Source organism: Molothrus aeneus, chromosome 6 (genome assembly GCF_037042795.1).
Source record: "Molothrus aeneus isolate 106 chromosome 6, BPBGC_Maene_1.0, whole genome shotgun sequence".
Classification (NCBI taxonomy): domain Eukaryota; kingdom Metazoa; phylum Chordata; class Aves; order Passeriformes; family Icteridae; genus Molothrus; species Molothrus aeneus.
This window is the reverse complement of record NC_089651.1, coordinates 5,078,384-5,094,796: the sequence shown is the minus strand read 5'-3', so window position 1 is coordinate 5,094,796 and position 16,413 is coordinate 5,078,384. Positions and strand designations below refer to the sequence as shown.

The window sequence follows — 16,413 nt, the reverse complement described above, 5'->3', positions numbered from 1 at the left end:
AAGGCTTCACAGAGGATTGGGAGTTCAAGGTCACGACAGCCCAACAGCAAAATCTGTAAATGTTAATCTGAGTGATACAAAGATCTGGCAATGCTAAGACTGACCAGATCAACAACTGTTCTGACTGAATGTGCAGCCTATTCTCAGCATTACAAACTCAGACTTCAGCCCTCTAAGGACAAGTAACGGCAATATCATTCCTTTTCCACAAAAAGTCATATTGGATCAATCAAATGTTTATTGTTATTACCAATGGTCCCAAACCGAGTCTGGAGGGATCAGGACACTCATGATTTCCCATCTTTCATACGATCCCCTGCATTTCAGGGCTCGTTCTCACTGGAACCCAAACACAGGGCAGAATTAAAATGTTCCAATGGGCAGAACCCACATCCCTGAGGCAAAGCCTCCCGGTGTCTGGAGGCTTTCCAGTGATCAACCATGTATGCACTTAGCCCATCCTGCATTGCTCTTACTGCAGCTCTCCTCACACAAGTGCCTCCAAATTGTTCTGACAACAAAACACAGACATTCATTTCCCACATCTCTCAAATAACTTCATATCCCTCTGCTGCTAAGATCAAGCATCAAGCTGATGTTTGATTATAACACTGATGGGGTGAATGGGCAGTAAAGCCCACCTGTTACCCATGCAAATGACTTGTCTCAACTAGCAGCACACTCTGGCACTTGTGGACATACAAACTAAAAATTCAGCACCTCAGCACACACCCACCTCTGGAATAAGGTTAATTACAGTATTATAGATGTAGGAAGCAGAGACAGGAATATTAGAAGACCAAGACAGAAAAAAGAGCCATATCTGAATTATTGCACAAACATGAGATTCCTGAATACGTTAACAAAAAACTTGGTTTTGAAGGTAGATGCTTAATAACAAACAAATAAACAAACCCAAACACAGCAGAAGGATTACATCTCACTAGCTCTGGAAACTCAAACGCAGCTGGTCTGATCAGCTGAGCCATTCTCAAGCTGCCACATGCCCATCACAGCTCTCACCAAACTGCACTGGAGCAGTTGCTCAGCTGTGGATGCACAAACAGCCCCAGAGGACAGACTGCCCGGGCCCACCGAGTGACTGAGCTCCAGGGGGTGCACTAGTGTTCCTCTCTGTCTAATTAACTAACAAACCAGCATTAAAGCTTTGAAATCTGCTGCTCTTGTCAATGGTTCTGAGGCAAACCAGTACTAGCCCTGCATGGCTCTCACTCCTGGCATGAGTCACAAAAGGCAGAGGACAGCACACGTGGAAATCTCCATCGCCACATTTCTGTGGTCATTACAAGCAAATCCTCTACCAGGCATCAGCTGCATATGAGCTTTAGGTCAAACCGGAGTTCTACCTGTGCAACAAGAGCACAAGGGGAAGCTGTGGGTTGGTGCAGCACCCTGCACATCCATGTCAGTGGTACACCCAAAGGCCACATCAGACGTGGTTTGTACACACTGTGGGCTGGGCTGACAAACCAGTTATTGCAATTTGGAAAAGTAACAATGGATGGACCAGCCTTGGTGGTGGAGCACAGCTCACCACAGGACCCCTTAGCAACAGGGTCATTACCCTGCAGTGTGCTGCACACAATGACAATCTTCTCTGCACTCTGCTGTTTCTGGAGTTGTGAACTACTGTGTAACATAGGAAAAAGGATCATACTGGGAGAAGGAATCAATTTCCTCTGTCTAGAGACTTTCACAACGGTCAACAAAATAAATTTCACTTCAGGCAAAACAAACAAAAACTTTTTCTTTTGCTATATGGTTTGGGCTTCCCATCTCCCACATTTTCAGGATCACAAGTGCAGTTCCCTTATAGTGACAGCGACCACACCACGACAATCATCCTTTGTGAGAGTGCTGGCAACCTTTTCTGTGCCCCAGAGTGGTGCCTTGAACCCCAGTGTGGGACCCTGTACCCCAAAGTAGTGCCCTGAACCCCACTGTGATGCTGTGTACCCCAAAGTAGTGCCCTGAGCCCCACTGTGATGCTCTGTACCCCAGAGTAGTGCCCTGAGCCCCACTGTGATGCTTTCCCCTCGCACTTTTCGGGTATCAGCACTCAAGACAGCGTGCAGGGGTTTGTTTGTTTGTGTTCCAATCACACTTTTTGTCTTTTCCCAAACGATTTCGGATGACAGCAGCAACCATCATCAAGCCGGCGCTCTGGACGAGCGAGCAGCAGCGGCGGGACAGCCCAGAGCCGCTGTTTGGAGCTGCCGCGGTGTTTGTCAGGCTGGGCTCGGGGCGCTCCGGCGATGGAGCGGCCCCTCCGCTCTGCCCGCCCGGCTCTGCCCGCGGCCCCTCCGCTCCGCCCGCCGGGGCTCTCTCTGCCCGCGGCCCCTCCGCTCCGCCCGCCCGGCTCTGCCCGCGGCCCCTCCGCTCCGCCCGCCGGGGCTCTGCCCGCGGCCCCTCCGCTCCGCCCGCCCGGCTCTGCCCGCGGCCCCTCCGCTCCGCCCGCCGGGGCTCTCTCTGCCCGCGGCCCCTCCGCTCCGCCCGCCGGGGCTCTCTCTGCCCGCGGCCCCTCCGCTCCGCCCGCCCGGCTCTGCCCGCGGCCCCTCCGCTCTGCCCGCCCGGCTCTGCCCGCGGCCCCTCCGCTCCACCCGCCGGGCTCTGCCCGCGGTCCCTCCGCTCTGCCCGGCCCCGCCGCCGGCCCCTGTGCGGACGTGGCGCAGCCGGGCAGGGCGCGCTGCCAAAGGCCGGGCTGGGGGCGGAGCGGGCCGGGCCGGGGCGGTGGCGGGCGGCAGAACGGAGCGGGGTGCGAGCCGGGCCGGCGGGGCATGGCGGGCGGCGGGGCGCTGAGGGCGCTGCCCGCGCTGCTGCTGCTGCTGCTGGCGGCGGGCGCGCTGGGCAAGCCCACGGCGCGGCAGGAGCGGGCCCGGGCCGGAGCCGCGCAGCATGACGACCGGCCCGGCTTCCAGTACGACCACGAGGCCTTCCTGGGCAAGGAGGAGGCGCGGAGCTTCGACCAGCTCAGCCCGGAGGAGAGCCGGGAGCGCCTGGGGTGAGCGCCCGGCCCGGGCGGGAGACGTGGCAGGGGGAGGGCCCGAGCCGGGCCCGGGGCGGAGGAGGCGGCCTGGGGCTGCCTGAGTGTCCGAGGGGACGGCGGGGCTCTGTACCCCAGAACGGTGCCCTGAACCGCAGTGGAGGACCCTATACCCCAGAGTGGTGCCCCGAACCCCGTTGTGATGCTCTGTACTCCAGAGTGGGACCCTGTATTCCAGAGTAGTGCCCTGAACCCCACTGTGATTCTCTGCACCCCAGAGTGGGACCCTGTACCCCACTGTGATTCTCTGTACCCCAGAGTGGGACCCTGTACCCCACTGTGATTCTCTGCACCCCAGAGTAGTGCCCTGAGCCCCAGTCTGATGCTCTGTACCCCAGAGTGGAACCCTGTACTCCAGAGTGGTGCCCTGAACCCCAGAGTGATGCTCTGTACCTCAGAGTGGTGCCCTGAACCCCAGAGTGGTGCTCTGTACCCCAGAGTGATGCTCTGTACCCCAGAGTGGTGCCCTGAACCCCAGAGTGATGCTCTGTACCCCAGAGTGGTGCCCTGAACCCCAGAGTGGGACCCTGTTCTCCAGAGTGGCTGCAGGTTGAACCTCTGGGTTGTGACTTCTCTCCCACCCCGCTGGTTTGCAAAGGAGCAGCCAGCAGTCCATGGCTTTGGTGTTCCTCCCTGCTGCCTTTTCTAGCCCCACAGGAATAAGGCTCTCAGAGGGAGCTGCTGTGCTGGACCTGCTGCTGGAGGCTTTGCTGCTGCTGCTCCCTGCCTCTGGGACACCTGCCCACACCACAGCGGTGTTAATCGAGTTTAAACCATTCCTTCTCTACAGCCACGCTTGCAAGTGCACTTCAAGCATCTTCCCACTCGTGCCTTCTTTGCTCACAGTGTTTCAGCTGCTGTTACTTCCATGCAAAGGGCAGGGACCATGCTTTACTTTACTGCTTCTCCCTCCTTTACACCTACAGGAAGCCAGGTCACTAAGCAGAACTAAATTTAATAGGAGTTAAAGAAAGATCCTTTAATGTAGTTACCACAAAGAAGATTGCTTAAAATACCCTGCATGTTCTCACTTAGATCCCCCCTGCCTTCTCTTCCACAGGGAGTTGCACTTGCTAATTTTCTGTCTAGTCCTACCATAAGCAGTAGCACTGCAATCTCACTCTTGATCCTTCCCAAAGCTGTCACTGCTATTTACATGTCTCACAGTGAGTAAACAGATGAAGTGATTACCAGAACTGATTGACTCCATCCTCATTGTTTCAGGAAGGAGCAAAAGAAACCATGCTCTCAGCATACATGGCTATGACCTAGATTCTCATCACTTGTGTCACCAGAATGGACGTGCCCTCCTAATATTGGTCTGCACTTATTGGTACAGATAATTCAGTCAGGGATATGATTTAACAATACAGGTGTTTTTAAACAATTTTTACAAATTGTAAAGCAAGGGAAGAAGTTTTAACTTCCACTGATCTCACTGATTACCCTTTGGAGGGGTGACACAGGCAAGGTAAAGTACAGCCACAGTCAATAATTACCTTTTAAATGGAGGTGGCTGAAGTGGCCCTCTGAGGACACATTGAGGGTGAGCACTGTGCATCTCAGCATCAGGGATGCGGCTCCTGGGGGACTTCTGGGAAAGTTTCACAACTTCCAGCATTCCCCAACCTTGGTATCATTTGTGAATTTTGGATAGCAGCACACTGGGAGGTAAAGAGAGGATTAAAAAAACATCTTGTGGTTTAATAGTCACATGCTTAACCCCTTCTCCCCATTTTTGTTATGGGCAACTTCTGTAGTAGGTTACAAACAGAGTCACTTCTCAGCAAGTGACTGCTCTTAGGAAGAAGGCAGATTTAATTAAAAGCTATTTTTAAATGATTTCTGGGAGAAAACAGAAACATACAGTCTGCTGCTCTAGCCAGAGTGCATGCTGCTGTATTTATAAGGCATTTTACCTTGCTTAGGAAATGTGGCAGCACATTGGTCATCCCAATAATAACATTAAAAAGTGAAGTCCACACAACAGCTTCTTACCTGTGCCTTTGGGAGCCTATAGACTTTTTTTATTGTCCCCAAGACTGTTTTATTGTCCCCAGCTTTAGCTGAGAAGTGGGGTGGAATAGTGCACATGGATGCAATGGACCTATAAAAACAGGTGAAAAGGAGAAGACATGAAACATTTTCTGGTACACAGAAAATGTGTACCTGACTTCTTTCATGTTACACATTGCCAGGAGCTACCAGCATAATCAGTTACTACCTTAACAGTAGAAAGAAGTACCAGTTAAACAAATGAAATTAAACCATTGTGGGGAAAATCTGGTGACAAATAGAGTCCATCATGCAGGGAAAGGGACCACTGGCAACTGATGAATACAGAAGAGAAAAGATTTTCTAGTCAGTTCATCCACACTTCACCAATTCAGAAAGGAAATTCAGCAGCCCCTTTTTTGCCCCATCACTCAAACAACATGTTCATAAAATCAGTCTGATACTATCAGACTCACACAAGATTGCTGCTGATATTTCAGCAACCACTTTTGTAACAAAGGCTTGGGCAGACACTGCTTCACTACTTGGGCAGTTCCAATTGGCCAAATGTGGTTTCTTTGTGGAGAACCAAGATGTGGAATTGAAAAGAATGTTTAGAAGTGCACATCTTTTTCCCTGAGGTTTAAGGAGCTCACCTGTTGAGTGTCAAGTCAGGATTTAGACAAGTCAGCTTCTGCTCTTTCCCCTGCATTCCAATGGCACGACAGTATTCCATAGGCATGGCATGAGCTGGTCACTGGCTGAGGCACAGATGAGGCACTGCAGACAGGCTGCCCCTGCACCTCATGGTGCTGATGTGCCCAAAGCCAGCCTGGATGTGCCAGACAGCCAAGGGGCATGTGCTCAATTCCAAGAGCAGGCACAGAAGGCAGTTTTACAAGCTCAGCCCCAAAATGGTGGAGTTCATCAATTGCAGAGATTAATTGCAGAGAACATAAATGGTAGAGAGAGCATTGTCCTTTTTTTTTTTTTTTTTTTTTTTTTGAACAGCAGCTGTGTGCAGAATGTTTCACTCCTGCTGATTTCAACAGTGCTGGCAGCTTTACACTGGACAGAGGTTTATAGCCCAGCTGCCAGCAATGGATGGAGACCTGCTGCAGAACTGATACTGCTTTAGTGAGTAACAGGCATTCCTGGCAACACCAGCAGTACTGGTTTGTACTGGGAATCAAAGAAAAGAAACAAGTGGAGGGACAGGCATGCAAGGGGAGACTGTACCTGGTGTACATCCCCAGCATTACACACTCATATACTCACTTTACCCTGATGTCAGCCTGCTGGAAAGCCAAAGGAGAAACTGGAGGTGTCCACCAAATCCTGGATTTTTGCCCTGGTTGCCTCCAGCAAGTTTGAGTTCAGGCTTTGTCCTGAAGTGAAGTTGGTGTCTGTCACGGACATATTTTCTGAAAAATCCCTTTGCTAGGATTTTTCCTGCTGAGAAGCCTCAGAGGAAAAGAAAAACAATTATTATCTGCTGCTGTGGAATGCAACAGGTTCATCTTTGATTGGTCCATGTGAGTTGTTTCTATTTGATGACCAATTGCAGGTCCACCATTCTTTTCCTTGTTAGCCTTCAGATGAAGTCCTTTCTTCTATTCTTTTAGTATAGTTTTAATATATCATTTTCTTTTAATATATCATAAAATAGATAATTTTCTTTTTAATATATCATAAAATAATAAATCAGCCTTCTGAAACATGGAGTCAAGTTTCTCATCTCTTCCCTCATCCTGGGACTTCTGTGAACACCACCACAGGTGTCTCCTGCTCTGAGCCAGCACAGCTACTCCCTGTAGGCATTGAAGAACAGATGCCCCTGAGACAGGAGGCACAACCTAAGAAAAAGAAAGCCAGGTATTCTCTGCTCACTGATTTTGGTTGTGCAAGTTTCCTTTGAGTTATTCATAGCAATGCTGAATAACAAATAGAGACACATTCCTTTAGATGATGTGTAAAATGCAGGAAAGCCTTAACCAGTAGTGATGTGTAAAATGCAGGAAAGCCTTAACCAGTAGGACAGCTTTAGGAGTTTGGGGCACTCTGTTTTTGTGGAAAATCAGGGCCAGATAAAGATTACTAAAATTGGCCTGACATGCAGTTGGGTTTTAAAGATGCTGATCTCTTTTTACAGGAAGATTGTGGATAGAATAGATGATGACAAAGATGGCTATATCACAACAGAGGAATTAAAAACCTGGATCAAACGAGTGCAGAAACGCTACATCTATGAAAATGTGGCCAAAGTTTGGAAAGACTATGATCTAAACAAGGATGATAAAATTGCCTGGGAAGAATACAAACAAGCCACATATGGTTATTATCTAGGTAAGAGAACAGATTGTATGATCAAGGATTTTTGAGATTATAAAATATGATTTCTTGCCTTGCAGACAACTGGAGGTTGTTGTCACATTTAGGACTCTTGAAGCTCACATTAAATTTTATGGATGCTCAGAGGTCAAAAGCACTTTTTAGTTATTTATTGCAGCCCTTTGCACATGGGTCACCAGCACACAGAAGGTTTTGGAGAGGTATCATTAAATATACTGACACAGCTGAATTAAAGTCTCCTCCAGTTAGAAATATATTATTTTTTAGCATTAAAAAAGGTATTTTAATTAAAAAATAATATATTGTCTAATTAACTGTATTTGTGAATTTAGTCTCTAAAATCCGAAATCTAGATGTTAAAAATGTAGCCTGTATCTAAGCTACAGCAAAGTTATTGATTAAAATCATTCTTGCAGAACAACATGCTTCAGACTGTGATCAACAGCAAATGAAAATCCTTAACAAATCAGGCAAAATAAACATTTATTAAAAAATATACCTGAATTCCCCCCACCCCCCTCCAAGTTCCCTTTGCTTTTATAAGTTAATGAAGGAAGAGGAGGAGAAGAGATCACTTAAGCTAAAGGGCAATACTGACAGAGCAACAAATCAGTATTAATTGACCATTTATACTTACTGGAAATGAGAAAACAATATTTACCTACCACAGAGGCAGTTTCTAGAGCAAGCTTCCTGTAGCAGTAATAATTCCAAAGTCTACCTTACATTTAAATGGAGTTTAATTTGTGAAAGGAAATATTTGACACACAGTCCCTGCAGAATTATCCCTGGAACCCTTCTCAGCTCTTTGTCTTTGCTCCCTCTAAGCCCCAAGATTTGGAGAGCAGCATTGTGGGCTTGTGTTAATGAATACTTAAAATTCCCATCTGTAATTCCTGACCCAGTCTTTTTCGCCTGTGTTTGTCTCCCAACATGTGAATTGTAAAATTGTTATGAGTATTTTTCATTTTTAAAGTCAGTTTAATGATCCTATTTTAAAAATGATATCAAATACCATTCCTTTTATGCCAGTGAACACTCTGAGAAAATGCCATTGTTTTAAACTGAAAATAATTGTTAGGTTCCCTGTAGCAGAGGCATAGTACTGAGATAATTTCAGTCAGTCTGTCACCTTCTGAAACCACATTTCCTTGGTTTGCTCTTCTTGAAACTGAAAAGTTGTGTGGATCATACTGATTCCTAAAGATGAAGAAAACTGTGAATGAAGTCTACCCCAAATATTGCCACAGTCGTACTTGTAAAGGCAGATAAAAAATCTGTGAGGGAATACTGCAAAATCCATTATTCTGGATTGTAACAGAAGGCTTGCTCAGAAATCTACCTCCTACTACTGTCACCTTTAAAAATCAAACCAAGTATTTGACCCCTGAATTTAAAACCTCATGGGGAAGACAATTTCCATTTAGAACAACAGCTATTCTGGCAATAAACCTTTTTATTTCTAGACTCAAACAGCTTTGTTTTGCTAGTATGTTTTAAATGAAAAGACCTCTGAGATCATCTTGATTTGTCTGCAGAAAATCCAGAAGAATTCCAAGATGCAAGTGATCAGCACAGTTTTAAGAAAATGCTGCCCAGAGATGAAAGACGATTCAAAAGTGCAGATCTGGATGGAGACTTGGCTGCCACTCGTGAGGAGTTCACTGCTTTCCTGCACCCAGAGGAGTTTGAGCACATGAAAAACATTGTTGTCTTAGTAAGCAAAGCAAAATCTGTGCCACTGTTTCCACTTTTATGGGTGAACTTTGAAGGCTTCTCTCACCTTTCCAGGCAGGGTTTAGAAAGGGACACACACATAATAGCTAAGTGGGGAGCAGAAAGGGGTGCCTTTCATGGTACTCACTTGGTTTGGAGTTTGCACTGTCTGAGTGCACTTAGACAGCTCCTAAATGGAATCAAGAAACAATCTTGGGGCACAGACTTAAACCAAAATAAAAGGAGGGTGTGCTGACATGCAGCAGCTGAGTGTTTCATGCAAGCTGGTATCTGCCCCTAACATAAGCAGTTCATTCATACAGGGAATTTTTTCAACGTGAAAGGATATTTTTATATTCATTGTGTAAAACAACAGTCCCACTGGATTTAGTGAGACTACATTCACTTGTGTACAGGGGCAGGTCAGAAGGCCTCAGAACATTAAATTATCAAAGGCAGGTAATCAGAGCTCTCAGTTTTTTCTTGATGACTTTCATGCAAAAATTGTTTTCCAGGAAACCTTAGAAGACATAGACAAAAACGAGGATGGTTTTGTGGATCAAGATGAGTACATTGGTAAGTGTTGTTACTTGTTTCTTATATAATCTCCAGTCCATTTTTTCCATCTTCTCTCAAATTAGCAGCAGCACTAGCAACCCAGAGCAAACAGTTCAACTATTTTATACCAACCATCCAACACAGAAAGTTTAATTTCATTTTAGGTAGACAGCAACATGACCAGGAAGAATTCCTCATGCTTCACAACACAAAATTCTCCTCTTGTTCTTATTTAACTCAGCTAAGAGTTATATGAGAACAAAAGAAGAGAACCTGGAATAATATTTTTCATGGCAGGGATAATCTTTGTATATTGCACCATGTTAACTGCTATTTGAAGGCATTGTTTAAAAATGCAGGAGGATCAGAAAATGAATTAGTCTTTTCCCAAATAAATGGTTTTGGATGGTTCTCAAGTGTCCAAAACACCTGGAATCAACCATTGCAAAAAGGGAAAGTTCACCTTGTTCCTATTAGGTTTTTTTTTCCTAGCTTAATTAGTAAGTAAAGCCCATACTTCTGTACCATTCTATTTTGATCAGTTTTAAATCCAAAAAGTAGCACTAAGAAGGCATTAGTGCAAAGTTGGATGAAGCTTTCTGTTTCTAGTGGTGCTATAAAGATCACTTCACATAGAATCAGGAACAATATACACACACTAATTAATGGCAGGGGGTTCTGTTCCTTGTAAATTATATTTAGCCCAGAAAGTGAATGCTATTCATCTATGACTGAAATAACAGAGCAGCATAATTTCCACAGTAATTTCAGTTCATTCAGTGACATTACCTACATATAATTATAAGGTAATTGTCAACATTTGTTACCATGTGAATGCTGGTTTTTCTTGTCTTCTATAGATAGGAACATAGAATGTTCTAGTCACGATCACCCCACATTGGCAAGGATGATAAAAATCAAATTGACAGGACATGTCAGTTGCTTCAAATAAACAATATAATTTGCACTTTAAAAAATGAAAAAAGAAAGTGAATGTGTTGTCTGAAGTTTTCTTCCTGAGTTGAGAAAACTATGCTTAAAATATTCCTACTTTCCTTTTTCAGAAGTAATTTTTTTTAATTTTATGAAGTTGGGATTAAGAACAGTAAACTAAATCTCTTCTTTGCTAGTTTATAAGGAGCAACAAAAGAAGTCCAAAAATTTCAGTCTCTAGATGGAGTATTTGTTGGGGAGATTTGTTGAACCTTATAGAATGATCCCACCCTCCTTTCCCTTCTTTGCTCCCATTTTGTCTTTTGCAAAATTTGGTTTAGATTTACACAAGCAGTGGAACAAAATACCTATAAAGATGTTGAGCAGAGAGAACTAAATTCTCACTGTGCATGGGCAGGTAACCGAGTATTTCAGGGACACTGGGGACAGTGACAAGGGAGAGCCTCAGCCCAGTGTACACACTCACACTGCAGGGTCAGGGGGGGTTATTCCTGCCTTGGAATTCAGCATTTGTGTTTCCCACAGATACCAGCCAGCCTCTGACCCTCACACCATCCATGGGGGTCCTTGAAAACCAAATCCAAAAGGCACTGGAGAGGAGAGGAGTAGGCTTTAATTCTAAACAGAGAAGTGGAAGGCTTGAGGAGTAAGATGAGTAAGAAAGGATTGGCCACAGTGACCAGAAGGATGATGTAGACACACCACTCATGATTTGGAAAGCCCTGTGATGTAAAGAACATTGGTTATAATAATCACTGCTGCTCTGCTGTGTTTATGCAGAAAGCAGCTGCCACTGTGGTGTGGTCCTACCAAAGGTCCCAAAATGCAGCACAGGAGTGATGTGCAGAGCAGCTGGGGTGTGTAACCTCTGCATCCTGTCACAAACACTGCTCCCTCCCCAGGTCCCAGTCTGTGACAAGTGCACTGTGCCTGTGGCTCCTCACACAGTGCACCATGACTCCTGACTACAGCTCTTTCCTGGAAGAGTGGCATCTGCTGGAATGTGCTGCAGCGCTGCATGGTTAAAAGAGAACTGATCTCCTAAGCTGAATGTCTCTCACACAAGACTTCTCTAAAAGCAGTACAAATGCATGCAGGTTCCATTTAGCAATTTTTGTTTGCCTAAATCCCCCCTGTGCCTTTTTTTCCTGTAATCACTCTGCTGGCTGGAGTCTGATCTTATCCACAAAGACATTTGCTGGCAGGGACAAGATAAAATAGCTGAGTTCCTTTCTCCCCATGTGACCAAGCCTAGCACTAAAGCTTAAGACTGCTGTTCATCCATAGATCCTTAGAGGATTTTGTTCATTCTAAAATTCAGATGATGGCCTTTGAACATGTTAGCTCTCCTGTTAGCCCCACCAGAAGTGCACAGGTATGCTACAGGGTGCTGTGAGAATGGGCAGTGAAGAAACAGGCCTGAGAAGATACAGCTACTCTATCTACACCCCACATTTCCTTTTCTGTACTGAGACACTGTGCAGAGAATGAACAGTTCAGTCCCCTCTGAGGAACACTGTGCAAATATCTTTATTTTGTGCTTAATTTGCAAAGTAAATAGGACTCAAGTAAGACCCTCATTTCCTCTTCAGCTGATATGTTTGCAAATGAAGAGGGTGGACCAGAGCCCGACTGGGTGATTACAGAGCGTGAGCAGTTTTCAGATTTTCGTGATCTCAACAAGGATGGAAAGATGGACAAAGATGAGATCCAGCACTGGATCCTCCCCCAGGACTATGACCATGCACTAGCTGAAGCCAGGCACTTAGTCTATGAATCTGATGTAGACAAGGTATGTGGTGCTCCAGTGTTGTTTTTAAAGAAGTTATATAGGGTCTTGTGGGGTTTTTTTAAATACCAGCTTGCAAGAATTTATTCCTAATAACTTTTCTTTAGAGGCTAGACTTGCTAATGGATTAAAGAGGCTAGACTTTTCTTTGGAGGCTAGACTTGCTAGTGGATTAATGTTTCCATGCCAATTTCAGTTGGTAGTGTTAGAATTACAAAGTGTTACAATACAGTTTATCAGCTCTAGAAGGTCCCCTGGCTTTCATTAGGTGAGATGAGAAACTGTCACTGTTTTAACACAGCAAAAAATACTCTTTTTCCTTTAAGAGTGGTCACTACTTTTCTATGTTAATATAGACTAAAAGAGGAAAATAAAGTTACATTTAGATACCCCTTGTACTCAAATGTAGGGGTAGCAAAACCACTCTCAGTTCTATATTCAAGCACCTTTCACTTAAACACTGGCTCTGATGAGGGACAGTATATGAGGAACCTGAAAGCCAAAATGCTCTGAACACAGAAACTGCTAACATAAGCAGCCACTTTCCACAAAGTGCACCCGAGGATTTTTGTTTTTACAGTCAGGAAGATGAACCAAACCACAAAACTGTGCACCAGCTTGGCATTACAAAGAACTTTCAGTTAGCAGTTTCACCTACCTGAAGCCTGTTGGACTTCTGTCTTCCACTGAGGCCCAAATTTCACTCACTGTGACAGCTACAAACGATTGTGGAAGCTGCAGTCTGCTGCTATGAAGATCTGACTGTTTCCCAGGGCTCTTGCAAGTCTGTGCTGGTGTGTCTTAGACTTAGTTCTGAAACTATTCTTACAGAGGTTTGTTTTTTTTTTCTTCTGCCAGGATCAAAAACTAACAAAAGAGGAAGTTCTAGACAACTGGAACATGTTTGTTGGAAGTCAAGCTACTAATTATGGGGAAGACCTCACGAGAAACCATGATGAGCTATGATACAGTGTGCCAACCAGTGTGTCACACATCTTTTCTCTACCTTACTGAAATCTCCGTGACCATCCCCTCCTGGAGGGAAGATGGGCAAGGGACACTCACAACTGAATGACTTGCATTAATATTATTTTTAACGTGCCAGCTTATTACCTCAGAAACCACATAGAAATAGCTTTTCTACTCCTTTCACATGGTTAAATACAATCTTTAGTTACTAGAGTTTTATTTTTGAAAAAATTAAGAAGGTAACTTTACTGAATAGGTTAGAGCCTGGGATGGAAAAGGCACTTCTAAAAACATTGCAAAGATCTTTAATAGCCAAGTATTTTCTTCAAATACCCACTTTTACCATAGTGAAATGCACCTAGGATTAGAACCCTAATGTTTAATCAGACTTAAGTTATTTAGTTGTCTTTTCTAATAGCATGTAACAGTTTCGAGGTGACCCTTTGAGTCTCCTGCCCAGAGAAGAGTTTGATACCAGCTTTATCTCCACACAGTTGCTGTGTTGGGTCAGTGCTGCTGCAGGAGTGTCCAGCAGCCCCCTGGCTCCTGCTCCAATGTGCAAATGCACAGGTCCCTTGTCCCTGACCCTGGCATTCCCAGGCAGGCGTGCAGAGTCCAGCCTGGCAGCAGCTCCTTCCACAACAGGGTAATGTACAACTGTTTGTGGGCCCTTGGCCTTGTTGCTTCCTGGCAGGAGTTGTGCCACATGGAGCATAATTTATCTCCTGCTTTCCACACTTCACCCCAGCCCTACTCTTGTTCACGCAGTGTGAATGGCAGCAGCTCTGTGATGGAGAAGGAATGAGACATATCACCCCTCTGGGCCTTCTGTCTCCTCTGCCACTAAGAGGACAGATCCTGGTGGCTGAACTTCTGGGTTTGTGTGTATATATACCTGTAACTCTAAAGATAGCTCTCCTTCCAAAAAAGGGGGAAGCTTTCCACATAGGTGCTTTATTTTTTACTGTATAATGTGAGTTGTTACATGTGTATTTTTATATAACCAACTTCTCTAAGATTGGTTGTTTTTAACTGTACTGGTTTGAAAAGAAGCACAATAAAACCAATACTTCTTTTTGATACTGTGAAGGTGCAATAACACTAACACAGATTAGCAGAGAGATGATGTGAAAACACAGACCAAGCCTCTAAAGCCAGTAGTTCCCAAAGCACTGGGATGGTCATTTCCAAAAGCATCTGAACATACATCCCCAACTATTCTTTGTCACCTCATTAAATAAAAAGAAAAGCCAAAAAGAAGTGCATTATACATAGTAGCTGGAACTAGAATTTGTTCTGGACACTAGTACTGGGAGATCAGGACTCCCCAGCAGCGTTCTCTGGGAGGTTCCTGGAAGGTTTGGTGTAAAACATCACACCCTGGTCCCAGAACCATCCAGAGGGGAGCTTTGAGACTCCCAGGCTCTGAGACACTTCAGCAGTTCAACACATTTGTAAAAATCATCAGGAGGCAGTGCAGAACTGTGACCTCTGTGAACAGTGTCATTTTTATAAGGTCATGGAAGAACCCTGGTGCAATATTTTACATCTTGCAGTTGAAGGTAATTAAATGTAGATTGTTGAGTCTGACAGAAATTACATGTGCTTGCTGGCAGCACCACTAAGCTTTTGGGGTGCACATCTTGTGACATTGCCTGCAATGTCTCTGAAAAATCCCTACCTCTCCCACTAACATACAGTAGGGCAAATGTCATAAAAGTGAACTGGTTTTGCTTTTACAGTACCCTCAAGTTAAATAAAAGCCTAAATGCAGTGTTATCTGGGAAGCAATAAAATTGTATCTTGGCACGTGTAAATGATTATATATTTTCTTTATGGCTTGGATTTGGAAAGGTTTATTGTACTCAATAATCCTGACAATCTTTATCAAACTAACATATTTTGCTAACAGATTTTCAGTACTCTCTGTGTACTCAGATTATCTTCTGCTGTTTCAGGAAACAATACCTTAAAAGACCTCAAAAAAAACCACTTGTTTCCTGCAAGTGAAACTGCAGCTCAGGCTGGATACTAAGCCAAGGATTTTCACTGGAGCCCAGGGGAAGGTTGTTTGCTCACTCTTGTTGAAATTCAGTGGGAGCTGGGTGCTGAGACACTAAGCATTGTTGCCCACAGCTAAACATGACACTTCTGAATGCTCTGTGCACCGTCCCAACAAAAAAACCACATCTGTGCTTTGACAAGCAATCACATTTTCTTCCACATTACTAAATGAATTTGGAACAGAATTAGCAGCACACAAGAGAAAAATCCTGTTCTCACGTTTGTTCTTGATTCCTGTTACTGCTTGGAACACATTGGTATTTTCCAGGGTAAAACTGTACTTACGTGAGTAAGAATGCTGAAATCAGAGGAGCTTTTCACACAAACAGTAACTGAAAATTCAGCTCCAAAAAAAGGGGTTTTTTCCCAAAATAATGGTACTGAGGTAGCATATATCCAGCTAGGAAAAAGACAAACATGCCAATTAGAATGAGGTTTAAAATAATCAAATTATTTATTAATAGTGGGTTATGGGGTCATAGTATGATTAGGAGCTTTTTTAATAAAGCAGAATGTAGAAGCAGTTTTAGAGAACATAAGTATCCCTGATGTGATTTCATTTTAAAGGCTCCCCTGTTTCTGCAGTTCTCCATGGTGTTTCTCTTACCAACATTCAGTAATGGCACAGTACATTCCATGCTCTAAATTTCCCTTTCAAGCTCAATGCACTATGGAAGAGTAACTCCAAAAGAGACTAGAGCTTCTGGGTTTAAATTTAACACTATTTAAGGAAAGCAAACCTTTGCTAGGGGATATAACTGTTAACATTGTGATTTTTCAAGCCTAAGGTTTCTAATGGGGTTTGACTGTTCCAGAGATAACATTTTTTTTCCTAGGTAACATATTTCAACTCATATTATGAGCAAACGTTACAAAATTTTAGTGTAATGTGAAATACTGAAATGTCAGCATTATTTATCTTCTTAATATGACTAAAACCATTAATTGCTGG

The 16,413-nt window shown here is 44.3% G+C and overlaps 1 protein-coding gene across 1 annotated transcript; it reads left to right on the top strand.

The window, feature by feature from the left end:
- The first annotated feature begins 2,782 nt into the window (after positions 1 to 2,782).
- On the top strand, positions 2,783 to 14,477 carry RCN1 (reticulocalbin 1). Its single transcript, XM_066551895.1, has 6 exons — positions 2,783 to 3,022; positions 7,212 to 7,405; positions 8,950 to 9,128; positions 9,643 to 9,703; positions 12,232 to 12,431; positions 13,287 to 14,477. Exons 1-6 carry the CDS (start codon positions 2,799 to 2,801, stop codon positions 13,392 to 13,394), a joined length of 966 nt encoding a protein of 321 aa, XP_066407992.1. The 5' UTR covers positions 2,783 to 2,798; the 3' UTR covers positions 13,395 to 14,477.
- Positions 14,478 to 16,413: the final 1,936 nt, after the last annotated feature.